Source organism: Lissotriton vulgaris, unplaced genomic scaffold (assembly GCF_964263255.1).
Source record: "Lissotriton vulgaris unplaced genomic scaffold, aLisVul1.2 SCAFFOLD_803, whole genome shotgun sequence".
Classification (NCBI taxonomy): Eukaryota; Metazoa; Chordata; class Amphibia; order Caudata; family Salamandridae; genus Lissotriton; species Lissotriton vulgaris.
Window position 1 is genome coordinate 353,545 of NW_028253292.1, and position 15,415 is coordinate 368,959.

At 46.4% G+C, this 15,415-nt stretch overlaps 1 protein-coding gene across 1 annotated transcript in view; it reads left to right on the forward strand.

Moving 5' to 3' along the window:
* The first annotated feature begins 505 nt into the window (after positions 1 to 505).
* LOC147661045 (leucine zipper transcription factor-like protein 1) overlaps positions 506 to 15,415 on the forward strand; it is a 393,806-nt gene continuing 378,896 nt past the window's right edge. Inside the window, exon 1 of the mRNA XM_086951370.1 lies at positions 506 to 650. Within this exon, the coding sequence (XP_086807496.1) occupies positions 648 to 650 (3 nt within the window). The 5' untranslated portion in view covers positions 506 to 647. The remainder of the gene's footprint in view (positions 651 to 15,415) is intronic.

Consider the following 15,415-nt stretch of genomic DNA (forward strand, 5'->3'; position numbering starts at 1 on the left):
TATGGGCCATTGTTATTGTATGAAGTATGTATTGAGCCCTGATCAGGTATCGAACTCAAGCTGGATCAGCCACATTATGCAACATCTGTCGAGTTTGGAACTGGGGCTCCCGGTTCGAGCCTTGGGGTCGGCTCAACAACCTCTTATTCTGGGCAAATCACTTATCTCCACGCACCTAAATAAAATTACCTTGTGCTCATTTAAAGCGCTCCAAAATCTTAGTGAAGAGTTCGAGCTTTATGAAGTTGAAAAATAAATCAATAAATCTTGATGTCACTGTCCCCGTAAAGTCTCGCTCATCCCTCCAGCTGCTGCTCCTGCGCGCTCTCTACTAATCAGGAAAATCTGTTGAGCTATAATGCAATACTTCTCGCCTACAACCCTTGTCTATGCTGCCATGTCAGCAGGAGCCAATAACAACGAAAAACGATGTAGAAAGCTCGCGTATCCCGTCCCCGTGGAAACGCGACGCATCTAAAACGTCATTAGAAAGCGGCTGTATCCCAAGTCGTCACTTCCGCCTACTGTTCTGCTATTCACCAATGGAAACTCCGGAGTAGAGCTCGTGAGTCTTATTCACCATGGCAACCGCATATCTGTAATCAACCGTCTCCGCTGAGAGCCCGTGGTCTTGCTTATCTTCGACCATGGTAAGTCTTATGGTTTCCCGACGCAGGGGGCGCAATCCCATGCACCCCTACTTGTAAAACGGGGCTGTGTTTAATTGCTGGGAACATAACTGACGTAGCCCGGTAGTCTCGGCCGGGCGCCTTTCATGATGCTTATGTTTAGAGCAGTCGGACGCAGTTTGCAGTTACTATACAGTGGTCTATGGCGTCAACCGTCGCTCCTGTAGCCTATAACGACAGACATGTCCTGTTATTCTACCACGTATATTGCGCCGCACTTCTCCGAAACGTGTATTTTAAACTCAAAGCCAATGAACCTTGTGCCAAAATGACTGTGTAGCTCATTTGACAGCAGTGATTTGTGCTGTTGGTTTCATAGTGAAATCTAGTGACGAGGAGAGCATCACAATAATACAAACTACGGTAAAGGGTGGTGCGGAAGACCCCTCTGCTACTGCTGAACGTTCATGGGCACCTCGGCACACTTTGGAAGCTGTGGAATATAATTTGAGGCCTCGCCTGAGACATTGCATGCATTGTCGCTTGCGAGACCTTTTATTAAATTAAAGAGGCTTAATGCCCGCATATTGCTTAAAGCTGGTTGACTTCTCATCGTCGCTCTTATTTTCGTATTTTTGCTAGGTTAGCGCATGCTGGTTTTATTTTCTCTTCGTGTGTTTGTACCTCCCATGGTGCGTGGTCAAAGTATTCTTTCTTTCCCATTGGCTTTCCTTCTGCTTGTACTTGACTGCTGCTCTATCTTTTTTTTCCATTTGGAGGAGTCTCTCCATAATACTGCATCTGTTTGCAGGCATTCTGTATCCACCCCTCTCCTGCTTCAAGCACCCTTTACTTGGCCGAGAAACTCAATTTTCAGACTGCATGTTTTCATTATATTTTTTAGGAATTTTGTTGTACGACAGACATATCCTTCTGTGTTGCCGTTGTCCCTCTCACCCTCTGTCCCTGTGACTTTTGACCCCTCTTCCTATATTTGCTAGTACTTCAAACACGCTTCACCATAGTTGAGAAAGTTTATATAAATTGCAGACATGATCTCACATTCCGGTGCCCTCTCTCCACCCATCCTTGTTGCTTTTAACTACTACCTTCCTCTCACCCTCCATACGTGTGCCTATGAGACACAATACAGTAGTTCTTCGAGAGATTTTTAATACTCCAACCACCAGACCCACAGGGTGAGGCAAATAGGCAGAACAGGGCTGTTGGTCTTTTGAGGAGTGGGAAAGAACCAAATGAGGCTAAAGTGCTATCCGTTCGAGAAGATTAAACCAAGTACTTCTGGGACAATAAGGAAGAAGTACAATTATGTGAGTAATTTCCTGTCAACAATAATCTCTGGATCAGCTGAAACAGAGGAAAAACAAATCGCTTCTTTGACCATCCCAGAACCAGAGCATCCACCCCAAGCTCCCAGCTCCAGGAAACAGGGACAGAACCTTAGAAGGAGGCATACATTTTTTCGGGATTCATTTTGAAATGGCTCCCGAACCTACTGTCGATCTTAAGGAAGGTTGCTTTGGTCAATGTCAAATTCTGGGAGGAGCAAAACGCTCTACTCAAGTAGTCCCCTTCCACATTATGCAGAACTTTGACTGCAGACATTGAGAGAACATATCTTTTCCCAAAGGTACCGTAAGCATGCTGTCTTGTGTAGGGATGGAGATTGCATACTGCCCTCATGATTGATACAAGCAACTGCGACAATATAGTAGACCTTACTAAGGGATTGGAGGGGGGAAGTTGTGATTCGAGAGGGAAGATTCCTCTGCACACTGCTGTTAACTCTCTCCCGCTCGATGACCTCAGTGCTTCTGTTGGCATTCCCCCTTGCCTGGACTAGCGTTGCATCCAAACAATAGTGCTGTGTTTCTTCGTTATCAGAACTCCATTGTTTACATTGCCTGAATCTGACCATCATCGAAAAGTAAATCTGATTTCTTGTATCGTCAAAATCAGCAGCTTCAGATACTGGGATGCTGGTTGCCAATACTTGTGAAGATGCCACAGATGTGGCCTCAAGAAAAGTCTTGCCCATTGCACTGTGAAAACACATACTATGCCCCATAACCTCTATCCACTTGTAAGCTAATGTTTCTTTCAGAGAAAGAAGAGACTCCAACAGGTTCTGCAAATGGACAGCCCTTCCCAGAAGAAAGAAGACTGTGTGGACAAAGATTTGTTGATGGAACCAGTTGATATTTGGGTACATTCGGGAGAAAACCATGCTGATTTTGAGTAATTATGGTCTTTCCCAAATGTAGACTCAGGAGAAGATATGTCTGAGGATGGAGCAACCAGTCATCCAGGTATGGAAAGATTGATATCCCTTGAAGATGAGCAACAAGGGAGTAACCACATTTATGAAGACATTTGGAGCTGAAAGAAGACCAAAAGAGAGAACCTGGATTGCCAGGGCTCAATCAATCGGACATTTATAGAGCGTAGCAAATCACCTGTTAGGGTCTCGAGACGATTGTGGCTGCTGCATGGTCGTATCTCATTCGAACATCCAGGTCTTGAGTTCCCCCGGAATCGCTGGAGAGAAGGGCCGGTCCTTAAGTGCAGGGGAAGGGTGTTCCATGTCTTGGGTGCCAGGTGCACAAAGGAGTGTCCTCCGCTGTTGGTTCGGCAGATCAAAGGGGGTGTCTGCGAGGATGCAGGAGGCAGACCAGTTATTTGTTGAGTTAATGCTGTCCTTCATTGTGTAGTGCTTTGTAGGCATAGTTCAGCACCTTGAACTGGCATCTCTTCTGTATCATGAGCCAGCATAGTTTCCTGAGGTCGGGTGTGATGGGGGTCCTTCTGTGCAGGTTGAGGATGAGTATTGCTGCCACATTCTGTACTGTCTGAAGTCTCTTCAGGAGGCGTACAGGGATTTGTACATAAAGTGCATTTCCGTAGTCCAGCCTGCTGGTGACGAGGGCCTGTGTGATGGTCCTTCTGGTGTTGACTGGGAGCCACCTGAAGATCTTTCAAAGCATAAGTAGGTTGTGAAAACAAGCCAATGAGACTGCGTTGACTTGTTTTTGTACAGGATGATGCCAAGGTTGCGGGCATGGTTTGTTGGGGCCAGTGGTGGGGGCGAAGCTTGCTGGCCACCATGCATCATTCCAGATTGAGGTGTTGTTCCCCAAGAGGAGAACTTCCGTCTTGTCCACGCTGAGTTTCAGATAGTCGTCTCTCATCCATTCGGTCACTTGAATGTTTTGTATTTTACGCAGATTTCCTTATTGTGGAGGGTTGCGGGGTGACTGTGTGCTTTGACTCACTCCAGGTTCAGGATGTGAGTTGCGAGTTGGACTATAATTGGTGGAACTCTGCAAAAACTTGGATAATAGATGGCTCATTTCAACTTTGTGAACTGGAATGTACGTTGGCTCAATTCTTTTGTGAAGAGATGTAGGGTGCAAACCTATCTTCGTACGCATGAGATTTGTGTAGCAATGTTGCAGGAAACACACTTGTCTGACCCGGAGACTCAAAAACGTCATAGAAAGTGGAGAGGTCAAATGTTCTTGGCCACATCCTCTACTTATGCCCGAGGGGTGGTGATTTGGGTTGGCCAGTAGATCCCTTTTCGGGTCACTTGTTGTGTAGCAGACATGGTTGGGAGATATATCTTGGTGCATGGAGTGTTGGATGGCACAGAGATATGCCTACCGAAGGTCTACGCCCCAAATGCGGAAGACGTTGTCTTTAATCTAGATCCGGAAAAGCAGTTATTGGCATATGTTGAGATTCCTATTCTGTGGGCGTGTTAGATGGTGCACTAGATAGGAACCCCCCTGAACGCACACACAAAATCTATTTTGTCAGCCGCTCTTCAGGGGGTCATGGAGCACCTGGGTTGTGTGGATATTTGGCGCACAACACATCCAGATGAACGGGGCTACACGTGCTATACCCCGGCATGCTCAATCTTTAGCCATTTGGATCGCTTCCTGCTCTCCCATGGGGTTGCCTCAGCGATCCTGCAGATATGAGTTTCGGGGAGATTTCTTTCAGATCACTCCCCTTTATTGTTGAAGTGGGGGACGTGGAGTGGTCGGCCGATAGTCCCCCTTTGGCGCCTACATCTGGAGACTCTGAAAGACAGCTATTTCGAGAGAAACTTAGGGAGGTGACTTGCGGCTATTTTCATACCAACTGGATGTTCGCTTCTGCCATGGGGTTCGAGTGGAACACGTTGAAGGTCATGACATGTGGGGAATGTCTGTCTAAAGTGGGTGGTATGAGGAAACGGCTAGAGAGGGACCTTTCAGTGGCAGGTGACACACTGGCCACCCTATAGGGTGAGAGCTCTGGCGTGGAGAAGCAAAATGAGGCCTTGCTGCACAATCAGTGTAGGGTGGGGGATATATGGGACCGGCTAGACTGCCTGGTCTGCTGCGAGTACCTTCAGCTGCTGCATTGGGAAGGAGATAAAGCAGGGAGGCTATTGGCATGGCTCCTCAGGCGAGAACGTACGATCATATTGACACTCAGACGGGCAGATAGTGGCCTCGTCTCCACTTAGACTGGTATTAATTCCTTATTGCACACTCACCTAGAAACAGTGTATAGGTAGGACATGGCGACTAATTGGACTGAAATAGGATGGTTCCTTGATGATCTAGCACTTCCACGCCTCGTGGATGGCCAAGGTGATGACCTGGGGGGGGATATTTGCTTGAGGACTTACAAGAGGTGGTGCAGAATATGGCGTGCTGCAAATCCCTGGGCCAGGACGGTCTCCCAGGGGGAGTATTTTTCAGACATTTACAGACTTATTGCACACTTGATTGCTAGAGACCTTACAGTAGGCCAAACAAAGGGGGTTCGTCCCTTCCTCTATGCGGGAGGCCCAGATAGTTATGCTCCCTAAACTGGGGTAGGACCCGCATATGCCCAGCTCCTATCCAAGTTAGGGGTTGACACCAAAATGTTGGCTAAGGTACTGGCGATGCATCTAGGTAGGGTGGAAACACAATTGGACCACGCAGATCAATATGGGTTTATGCTGGGTAGAGGAACCCATATCAACTTGCGCATATTCTCTCATATACTACGTTGAACAGCAGACATGGATGTATGGTCAGCTGCTGTTGCTTTGGACATCGTGAAAGCCTTTGACACCCCGCAGTGGGACTACCTATGGGAGTTTTTGGAGAGAAGGGGCTTGGATCCGAACTTCATCTCTTTGGTTCGCTTACTGTATTGTCAACCAACAACACAAGTCTGTAGTGGTGGTGTAGTTTCTGTAACTATTTCTATAGAGTGGGGCACAAGACAGGGACCCCCGTTGTCCTCATCCTTTTCGTGCTGGCAGTGGAACTGTTGTCGATCCAGCTGCGACATGACATTGCCCGCTGAGGCATAACTGTGGATGGTCGTACCCATGTTGTATCTTTGTATGCAAATGAATCACTGCTTCATATCCATCATCCAGAGGAAGCGGTGCCTGCCCTCCTGGACATTTTGTCGGCATTTGGGGCTGTGTCAGGGTTGGTTGTTAATAGCCAGATATTGGTTGTGTTCCCACTGGCGACTCTGGTTGGGACGGAGATCATGGATCTCCCCACCTCATCTTTTACATGGGAACTTTTCCGTTACTTAGGTATACAGGTCGCCCATACGGCTGAGGCCCAGTACACCTTTAACACAGGAGCGGTCCTTTCGGGCTTGGCATCCTCTATTAGTTTCTGGAACCGCCTCCCCCGGTCTGGTATGGGACGAGTAGCTCTGGCTAAAATGGTCGTACTGCCTCGCCGCCTGTATGTGCTACAGAACTCCCTCTGCCATATCATAGCACCGCCTTTGCCACCCTCAACAGCCACCTCGTCTCCTTGGTGTGGGCCGTGAAACGCAGCAGATTAAATCTGTAGATATTTAAGCTGGATATGGACCAGTGGGGCCTAGGCCTTCTGGACATTTTCCTTTATTACTTTGCGGGGCTACTTCAATATGCAGCACAGTGGTGTGCTCAAGGACTAAATACAGAGAAGTAACTACTGGCCGACTGGGGCGCAAGGTTAGACCTTCTAAGGTATCTTATGATGGGTCCCACCCACCCCCGATTGCCCATTTGTGGTCCACCAGTTTGAATGGGCCTGGGAACATGTTGTCAGCCTTGTGCTGTGAAGGGCCCCATATGCCAGATTACTTCCCCCTAAAATGGCTCCACAGCTTCTGTCACATACAAACAGTGATGGACCTGACTGGATTGTTTGATGGTGGGTTTGTGGCGGCAGGCAACCTATATCATACAGGACCATCCTCTCCCCTTCTGACGCGAGAGAATGTTATCAAATCCCATAGGGCCTTTTTCTACAATATGCAAACATATCAAGTACTGTGCATGAGCTGTGGATCGCCTTCCCCTAGGAGCCAGAGGAATCCCACACCTTGATGACAATCGTGGATCTCGGCTCCTTCAGGGGATTCATTTCCTGTTTGTATAAAACCTTGAATGCAGACCACAGGGTTGATTTCTCGACGGTCCAGACTAGACGGCTGGAGGACCTGTCACTGCCCCTTACTGAGGGGGGCAGATCCATTCCACACTCCCCATAGCTTAGTGCTTCCATGGTGGCACCAAAATTTGCCGCAAGTCTAGCAAAAGTCTAGCAAAGAGCGAAAATCAAGACTGGAGCACAGCTACTGCCTCAGTACTCTTGCTCCATGTCTGACAAGACAGAAAACAAAACAAGAAGCTCTGAGGCAATGCAATCCTTTTATAGCACCCAGTTGAGGATGAGCGAGGTCAGTTATAGCATTTCTGTGAGAGTGGTAGCAATCCTCACTAGTAAATATTGGGATGAGGCCAAGGGACGTAGAGGTAATGAATAGTTATTTCTGACTGTTGTAAATGTGGAATGTTTTTGTTTATTGCTAAAATTGTCTCCTCAAGGCACAGAACAAAAATCCCCTCATTAATACCTCATGAATATAAGCTGGTAAATTAGTAAAGAAGTATTTAATCTTAAAGATGCTGGGATTGTACATACAAAAGATATCCTCCAGAAACCTGACCTGGTCTTGTTCCCAGCATCCCAGGACTTGTAGATGCTGTGCAAAGCTAGCCTCGTCTTCAGCACTTGGCTATCTCTGTAGCCTTGTGTTCTTTGCAGAATATGATGATGTTGTTGTGTTCTATGTGGTTGGAATGTTGCGAGTGTGACAGTTGAATCAGGTGGGCAGAGTCTAAACATGGTTCTCTGCAAAATGGTCATTGTAAATAAGGTAATGGGAGGTTTTCCAGTAGTAAAAAATTTTGTTTTTACTTGCCACCCATTCAAATTGTTTTAAAAAGAAAACTTTCTTAGATTTCCAAAGACTGTTCTCTCCAAAGACTTGAGAGATAAAACTACATTTTCAGCAATTGTTGTAACACGATTATAAACAGTCTTATCAAAATAATGTACTTTACACATTTTTAGGTTTCGCCTATTACCATTCGCTTACGAATGGAATAGGCGAAAATTCAAGGGCTTGATCGACTAGTGAAACCACTGCGGTTTCTTCACAGTGCATGTGAGGTCACGTGACCACAAAAGCGGGTCACGTGACCACACAAGCACGAGCATCTCCCTAATCCGCCTGCCTCCCCTCGCTCGCATTCACGCCCCCCCAACAGGCTCTCCCGCCCCCATCAGGCTTCCCTCCTAATCCGCCTGCCTCCCCTCGCACATTCACGCCCACACCAGGCTCTCCCGCCCCCATCCGGCTTCCCTCCTAATCTGCCTGCCTCCCTCGCTCGCATTCCCGCCCCAGGCTCTCCCGCCTTGGAAAATAAAACCTGAAAACTTTGACCTCGGAATTCATTTAAAGGTAACTCGGATGAACAATGGCCAGATCGCCAAAGGACTCACTCACTGTCTATTCCAAAAGTAAAAGGGACCTTTGGCTCAACTTTGACCCCACGCTAGCTCCTGGCGTCGCTGGTCAGAGACTTGACTGATGATCACATCGCAGGCCCCGCTAACGACACATGCGCGTACTCTTTGAGCATGCACCAGAAGGGTCTGTATTCAGTTAGCGGCGCTCCAGTACGTATTGTATGCCAGCTCTCTCAGGAGTCCTGCCAATGAATAACCACACACCACAGCATTCCTGTTCGATTGATGTTTGTCTATAGCGGGTGCGGAGGTTCTTGATGTCTGTACTTAATACTGAGCAAGCAAGCTGTGCCTAGTTGACAGGGCAGCTTAGCCACTGTGTGAAGCTCTTCTCAGCTTCTCGTCGTCCCTTTTTAACATGGTCCAGATACATTCAATAAATAAGCAAAGGGGCAAACACCCCAGGTATATGGAAGATGGCTTTAATGTTTACTGCAGAGATCTCTTGGGCAAATCTGTCTGATTCTAGAATGTCAGCTCAGCCTCTTAAAGGCTCTGAATGAGTCGCGTTTCTTGGTATTCATTATTTTACATACTCTTCAAGGTAGACTGAGTGTGTGCCCTAGGGATCACTTGAAATAGGTTTACAGTTTTGTAAAAGAACACCCCCTTTTTTAGTCCCTGTCTCTCTGATGCATTTCTTTTGGGTTATGCCTTAGCGCTATTTAAAACCAGAGGTGTGCAAAATTGCAAAGTCCTCACTTTCACAACTCAGTGAAATCTTTCAACAAAAAAAATAAATGGTGAGCTGTGTAGTTTGCAGCAATTAGCAAGATAGGTATCACTTTAAAGCACTTTGCAGCACTGGAAAAACGCCCACGGCCGCTTGGACTGCCCCACTCAGCGCCAGTCCTCTATGTCCTGTTTCTGGACAGCATCCGTGGCCAGAGTATCACCTCATACCGCCTACTCTCCCTTTCTGACCCAAGCTCCGGAATTTCCACTGTCTGCATTCCGTTCATTCACTGTCACTTCACCCCCTGTCTGTCCAGACACTCCCCTCTGCCACTGCATTGCTATGTCACTCTGTCTGATACCAGGAATGCTTATGCGGAGGGCGGAGCAGCCCCTCCTTCACCGCCTGGACAGTGAAATGTTGACACGAGGCAGGCATCAGGCACATCTGAGCCGAAGGGGGGGCGATGGGGGCGTCACAGAAGCATCAGCAGCTGCCAGACTGGCCCATTGCACACGCACAGGGGGCAGAAGTCACCGCTGGCGCACCCCGGAATAGGCAGATGGGAAAGGGGGGAGGGTCCCGGCTTCCTCAACACACTATAGCGTAACTCTCTCTCACCACAAACTGACAATGTAAAATAGTAAAATTAATGATATCTTTCATTCCCCTTCCTCTTGTTGGTTTTAAGTGTTGAACCAAGCCCAAGAGCATACTGCATGAGTTTAACAAGCACTGGCGTTGCCAATAGGTTTCGCAATTGGAAAGTTGGAGCTATTGGTTTTGTAAATGACATTTTATATTTATATATTGTTATTGACAATGCCAATAACAATATATAAATATAAAATGTCATTTACAAAACCAATAGCTCCAACTTTCCAAATGCGAAACCTATTGGCAACGCCAGTGCTTGTTAAAATTACGCTATGTCTGTTAATAACTGAAAATCTCATATTCAGGCAATTGGTTTCTACATACGAAGGAAAAAGTAAACCTGCTTGTAAAAGACATACACCTGACAGATTAATTCTTCATTCAGTCACAGTTTTACACATTAAAAGTCCAGTTTAGAAATAAAAACCTCAAATACTATACAAACAGTGTAATTCCAGATTGGATGCTTGGCTGAGTAGCTTTCTTTAGTGGGAAGGGACAGGAAGGAAAACCTCCCTATTACTTAGATTAAAAAAAATAATTCAGAAAAAATGTTTGTACCACTGAGTGCAAATTCTGATGCATTAAAGCCCTAAATATCACTTAAAATCAAATTCTTCTTTAAAAGCATCAACTCCTGGTACCATTTTATATTATTAGATAAATGATTTACTTGTGTCCTTATAGTTTTTTGGCCTTTTTCCATTATCTTCTTTTTTTCTGTAACTCTTATTTAAAATATTGTTTTACATTTTATAAAGCCCTAATGGAGTATCTGTATCATCTTTGCTTATATTTGTAAATTGGATCTAATATCCTACATATAGACAAGGGTAGAGCTTTACTTTTACACATGGTTATCGGCGAAAAAAGGCTGTTAATGTACCCCAGTGCATACAAGATCACACAGCCTCGAGAAGGTAACCGATTAATTAGATGACGGAGGAGAAGGGGTGTTATTCCTTTACGAAAACTGAAAGAAACTATTTACAGTTTCAATCTGAGATTACTGGCACTGTGAAAACCTTCAGTTCAGTCACTAGACATCAGCGTTTGACTTCTGAATGAACCTTTTGTGAGTACAGCTGGGTAACGATGTGGGCAAGTGACCATGGTGACAATGTAAGGAAAAAGGTCTTCCTTGAAATTACAGTACATCCCATTCCAGCGGGCTTCCAACGGGCTCATGGAGCCCGTCGCCCAGTCGGAACCAGCACGTAATCCCTTAATGACGGCGTTCCCGCCGTCGGGATTACGATGTCTATTCCCACAGGCTTTCCATGTCTGGCTTTCCAACATGGAAAGCCTGTTGGAAAGCTACTTTCTGGGTCCCTAACAAGGCCCCCTTCTCCCTGGGGCCTCCGTTTGGAGGCCGAGTGGGCACCCTTGGGGCCCTTGTTAATCCCTGCACCGTGTGACAGGCACCATGAGGTGCCTGCCACTTGGTGCGGGGATTGACAGAAATTCCCATTGTAATAGTAGTGTCGGAACTGCCGACCAGAGGTCGGTCGGTCCCCAGACCGCTACAGTGTCCCACCCGACATCTTAATCAGGCCCTTAATATATACGTAGCATCTGAACTAGAAGTATGCTAAAATATGAATGAATATTAGATTTCTAGAGTGCTAGAAATGCCTACTAAAGGTGTCCTGGTACTGGCTGAAGGGAGACTATCAGCAAATTAATTTTAAGTTTTGATTTTCTTCCTTATGGTTAGATGCAGATATTCATCATGAGTTCATTCCACACTTTAATGGAATCATTAAAGAAAGATGTATCCCCAATTCGCTTTCCTTTTCTTTTTTTTCAATCTGGCCACCTCAAGCAAGCATTTGGAGGCAGAATACAGAGTTTGCATTGGTTGTTATAGTCCGAAATGTAAATTGCTTGCAACTGGACCTTTATTTGCTGGTGCATCATGTCCAGTACATTGCAATTTTTTTAAAGCTTGGTCTTTTCTGAACCGGGAGCCAGTGTGACTCATAGATTTGACTCCTTATTGAGTGCTACCAAGCAGTGTTTAGCAGCAATCTAGTGGCAGCAAACTGTACAAGCTCTAATTTGGAATTGTCCAGTCAGTCAATCAAACAGGATTTGTAGAGCATTGCTAATCACACATGTTGGTATCCAGGTGAGGGAACATAGCTGCTAAGTGGGTCAATTGAACAGCCAGGTTTTGAGTTCTTTCCTGAATTCCAGAAGAGAGGATGAGGTCTGTAAGTGAAGGGGAGGTCGTTCCAGGATTTCGCTGTGAGGTAGGAGAAGAGCGTCTTTCACCGTTGCTTCGGCGGATGCAGGATGTGTGTGCAAGGGAGAGGGAAGTGGTGCACGGGTGTCTGGGGGTTGGTGGAAATTCAGGCGTTGGTTGATGTATACTGATCCTTGATTGTGTAGGGCCTTGTAGGTGTGGATTAGCATCTTAAATTGACATCTCTACTGAATGGAGAGCCAGTGGAGCTTCTTGAGGTGGAGTGTAGTGTGGGTCCGTTTGAGGAGGTCGAGGATGATTCTGAATTGTGTAGGGTCTGTAGTATCTTCAAGAGGTGCAGGGTGATTCCTACATAGAGTGCAGTGCGTTGCTGTAGTCCAGCTGGCTGGTGACTAGGGCTTGAGATACTGTTCCTCTGGTGTTGACAGGGAGCCATTTGAAGATCTAACGGAGCATGCAAAGAGTGAGGAAGACTACTTTGTTCTGGTTTTTCATGGTGAGCTTGCTATTTACCTCAACGACAGAGGTCGGTCGGTCCCCAGACCTCAACAACAGACTCTCACGCTACGCACCCAACAGAAAACTCCGTTCTGCCGACCTGTCACTGGCCGCCGTCCCACGCATCCGCAGAACCACCTACGGGGGTAGGTCCTTCTACCACCTCGCCGCTAAGGCCTGGAACTCCCTCCCTCTCCTACTACGACAGACTGAAGACCCGCTGTCCTTCAGGAGACTACTCAAGACCTGGCTTTTCGATCACTAGCTGCTGCGACCCCCTCCCCCAGCGCCTTGAGACCCTCGCGGGTATGTAGTGCGCTCTATAAATTTGCTGATTGATTGATTGATTGATTGATTGATTCAGGATGATGCCATGGTTGTGAGTGTGATTCTGTCAGAGTGGGTGTGGTCCTAGTTCAGTAGGCTACCAGGAGTCGTTCCTAAGGGGTGGTGTTGTTCCCAAAGATCAGCACTTCCGTTTTGTATGTGTTGAGGTTTAGTAAGTTATTTATCCAGCCAGCGATCCCAGTTATGCACCTGAGGAAGTTGGCCTTCGTGGTAGAGGGGTCTTTTGATAGTGAGAGGATGAGCTGGATGTCGTCTGTGTAGGATATGATGTGGGTCATGTAGATGTTGAACACTGTAGTGCTGAGGGATGAGCCTTGAGGGACGCAGCAGATGATTTTCTTGTATTCTGAGGTATTAAGGGATAAGCCGGATTCTCTAGGTTCTTCTGGTGAGGTAGGATGCGATCTATTTTAGGGCATTTCTTTAGAGTCTGGTGTGATGAAGCCTCTTGATAAGGATGTGGTGGGATACAGTGTTAAATGGTGCAAGGAGGATCAGGGCTGCCGTTTCTCCCTGGCAGAGGAGGGTTCTAATGTCATCAGTGGCAATGATCAGGGCAGTTTTGGTGCTGTGGTTGGTGCGGAATACGGATTGGAAGAGGTCCACAAGATGGTTGATCTCTATTTGTTCTGTAAGTTGGTAGGTGATTGCCTTTTGGAGGATATTGGCGGTAAAGGTGAGCAGAGAGATGGGATTCTCTAGGGTTCACTAGGGTAGGCAGAAGGTTTCTTGAGAAGAGGTTTGACCTAGGCGTGTTTCCATCGTGGAAGGTGGCCATTGTTATGGATGAGTTGAAGATGGCAATGAGCTTGATACTGATAATTTTGCTCCCCAGGTTGAATATGTGGTGGGGAAAGGGGTCTGTGGGAGCTCCTGAGTGGACGGAGTTCATGATGTTTTGGTGCTTTGTGTGATGAGCTGGTCCCAGGTGGTGAGCAGGTGGTCGGAGCTAGCATCGGGTTTGCATTTGTGTAGATGGCTATATGATAACTTGTTCCAGCTGTTGTGTGAGGTACTGGATGTCTTGGTGGTGGTGCTGGGGGATTCTGTGATAGTGAAGTGGACATCGGTGTGGTCTGTCCAGGTGAACTGGGTGAAATGGCGTGTTCTGTCCAGGTGAACTTGGTGACATGGCTGTACTTGACTCTGTTGCTTGCCGTGAACGTGGGTTAGAGCGTGTGTCCTGTGTAGTGCGTAGGGTCAGTTACAAGTTGGGTGAAGTCGTACAGTCTGGATAAAACCACTGCCTGGATCCCTGTTTTGTTCTCATCCATCTGTAGAATCAGTAAAATTGCCCGACGTAAGCTTAAATTGAAGAAGCTGTTAGAGTAGACTTTAGTAATCTGCTTTTGAAAGGATAGCTTGTTATTGGCATTTGTAGCTAGGCTCTTTGCTGCCTCAGTCGGACATGGGAATTGATCAGAATCCTAGTCACAGTGGCCATCTGAGTGACCAGATCGATGGTGGTCCACTAACTAGTACCATCACCACCATGTACCCATTCAATTTCGAGGCGTTAAAAGCCTTATATTGAGCAACATTCTCCAGACAACTCCACAAATTCTTAGCAACAGATTGAGGCCTCCTCATTAAAGAAGAGCGCATCTGTGAGTCCTCGACATAAGATTTTAGTTGAAACCGGAAGAACAAAATCAAAGCAGATAGGGACACCATATATATGTTCAATTATGTGGGGCTCAGAGAGGAGGCCTGAAGATACCGCTTGCAAGAAGGGAGAGCTGTAGAATGAAAGTTAGTGAGCTTCACCATCTGTATTCTATGCCTAAAAAACAACTGAGCCAATGCAGCACCTTCCCTTGTATAGGACTGAGCTTTAATCGTGTTAGAAGCATGGTGTGGGATGCTGTATTGAAGACCTCCCTTTAATGCAATAGGATAAGGGCTGCCCAACTGCATCAGTCCACAATTTAGCATACATTTTCTGTGACTAGCAACAAAGCAGATTCTCTGCACTGCTAAGTACAAATGTCTGATTGTGACAAGTCAAATAAATCATTGGCTTCAACAAATTGTGCCAGTTTCCTATTCAACTATGTGAATTAGTTTTGCAATTAAAGGTAGTAGGGATGTAGGCCTACAGTTACTCAACACTGAGGGTTCTGCATCAAGATTTTTCAACAAAAGAGAAACGTTACTTGTGTCCATCCTCGTTGCACTGTGAATGCAACTAAAGAGGAATTACCTTTGTCGGTCAACATCGTTGCACTTGCTTTTGCTAGAGAGTGAAGATTGAATGGAACTAAAGGGTACAAAGAGGATTCAGATTCTGCACGTAGCAGAATATTTGTAATACTGCACTGTCATACAGTAGAAACTTATAGTCAGGTCTGCTTTTCCATAGATGGAGTTTTTTTGGTTTTCTAATAACTTTGGCCCCATTTGACGAATGTTCACAAAACTTTCACAGGGAAAAGTTCATTCTCATAAGCTCCGTCCTGGAAAGTTTCAAGGTGATCCATTAAGTGGGGGCTGAGAA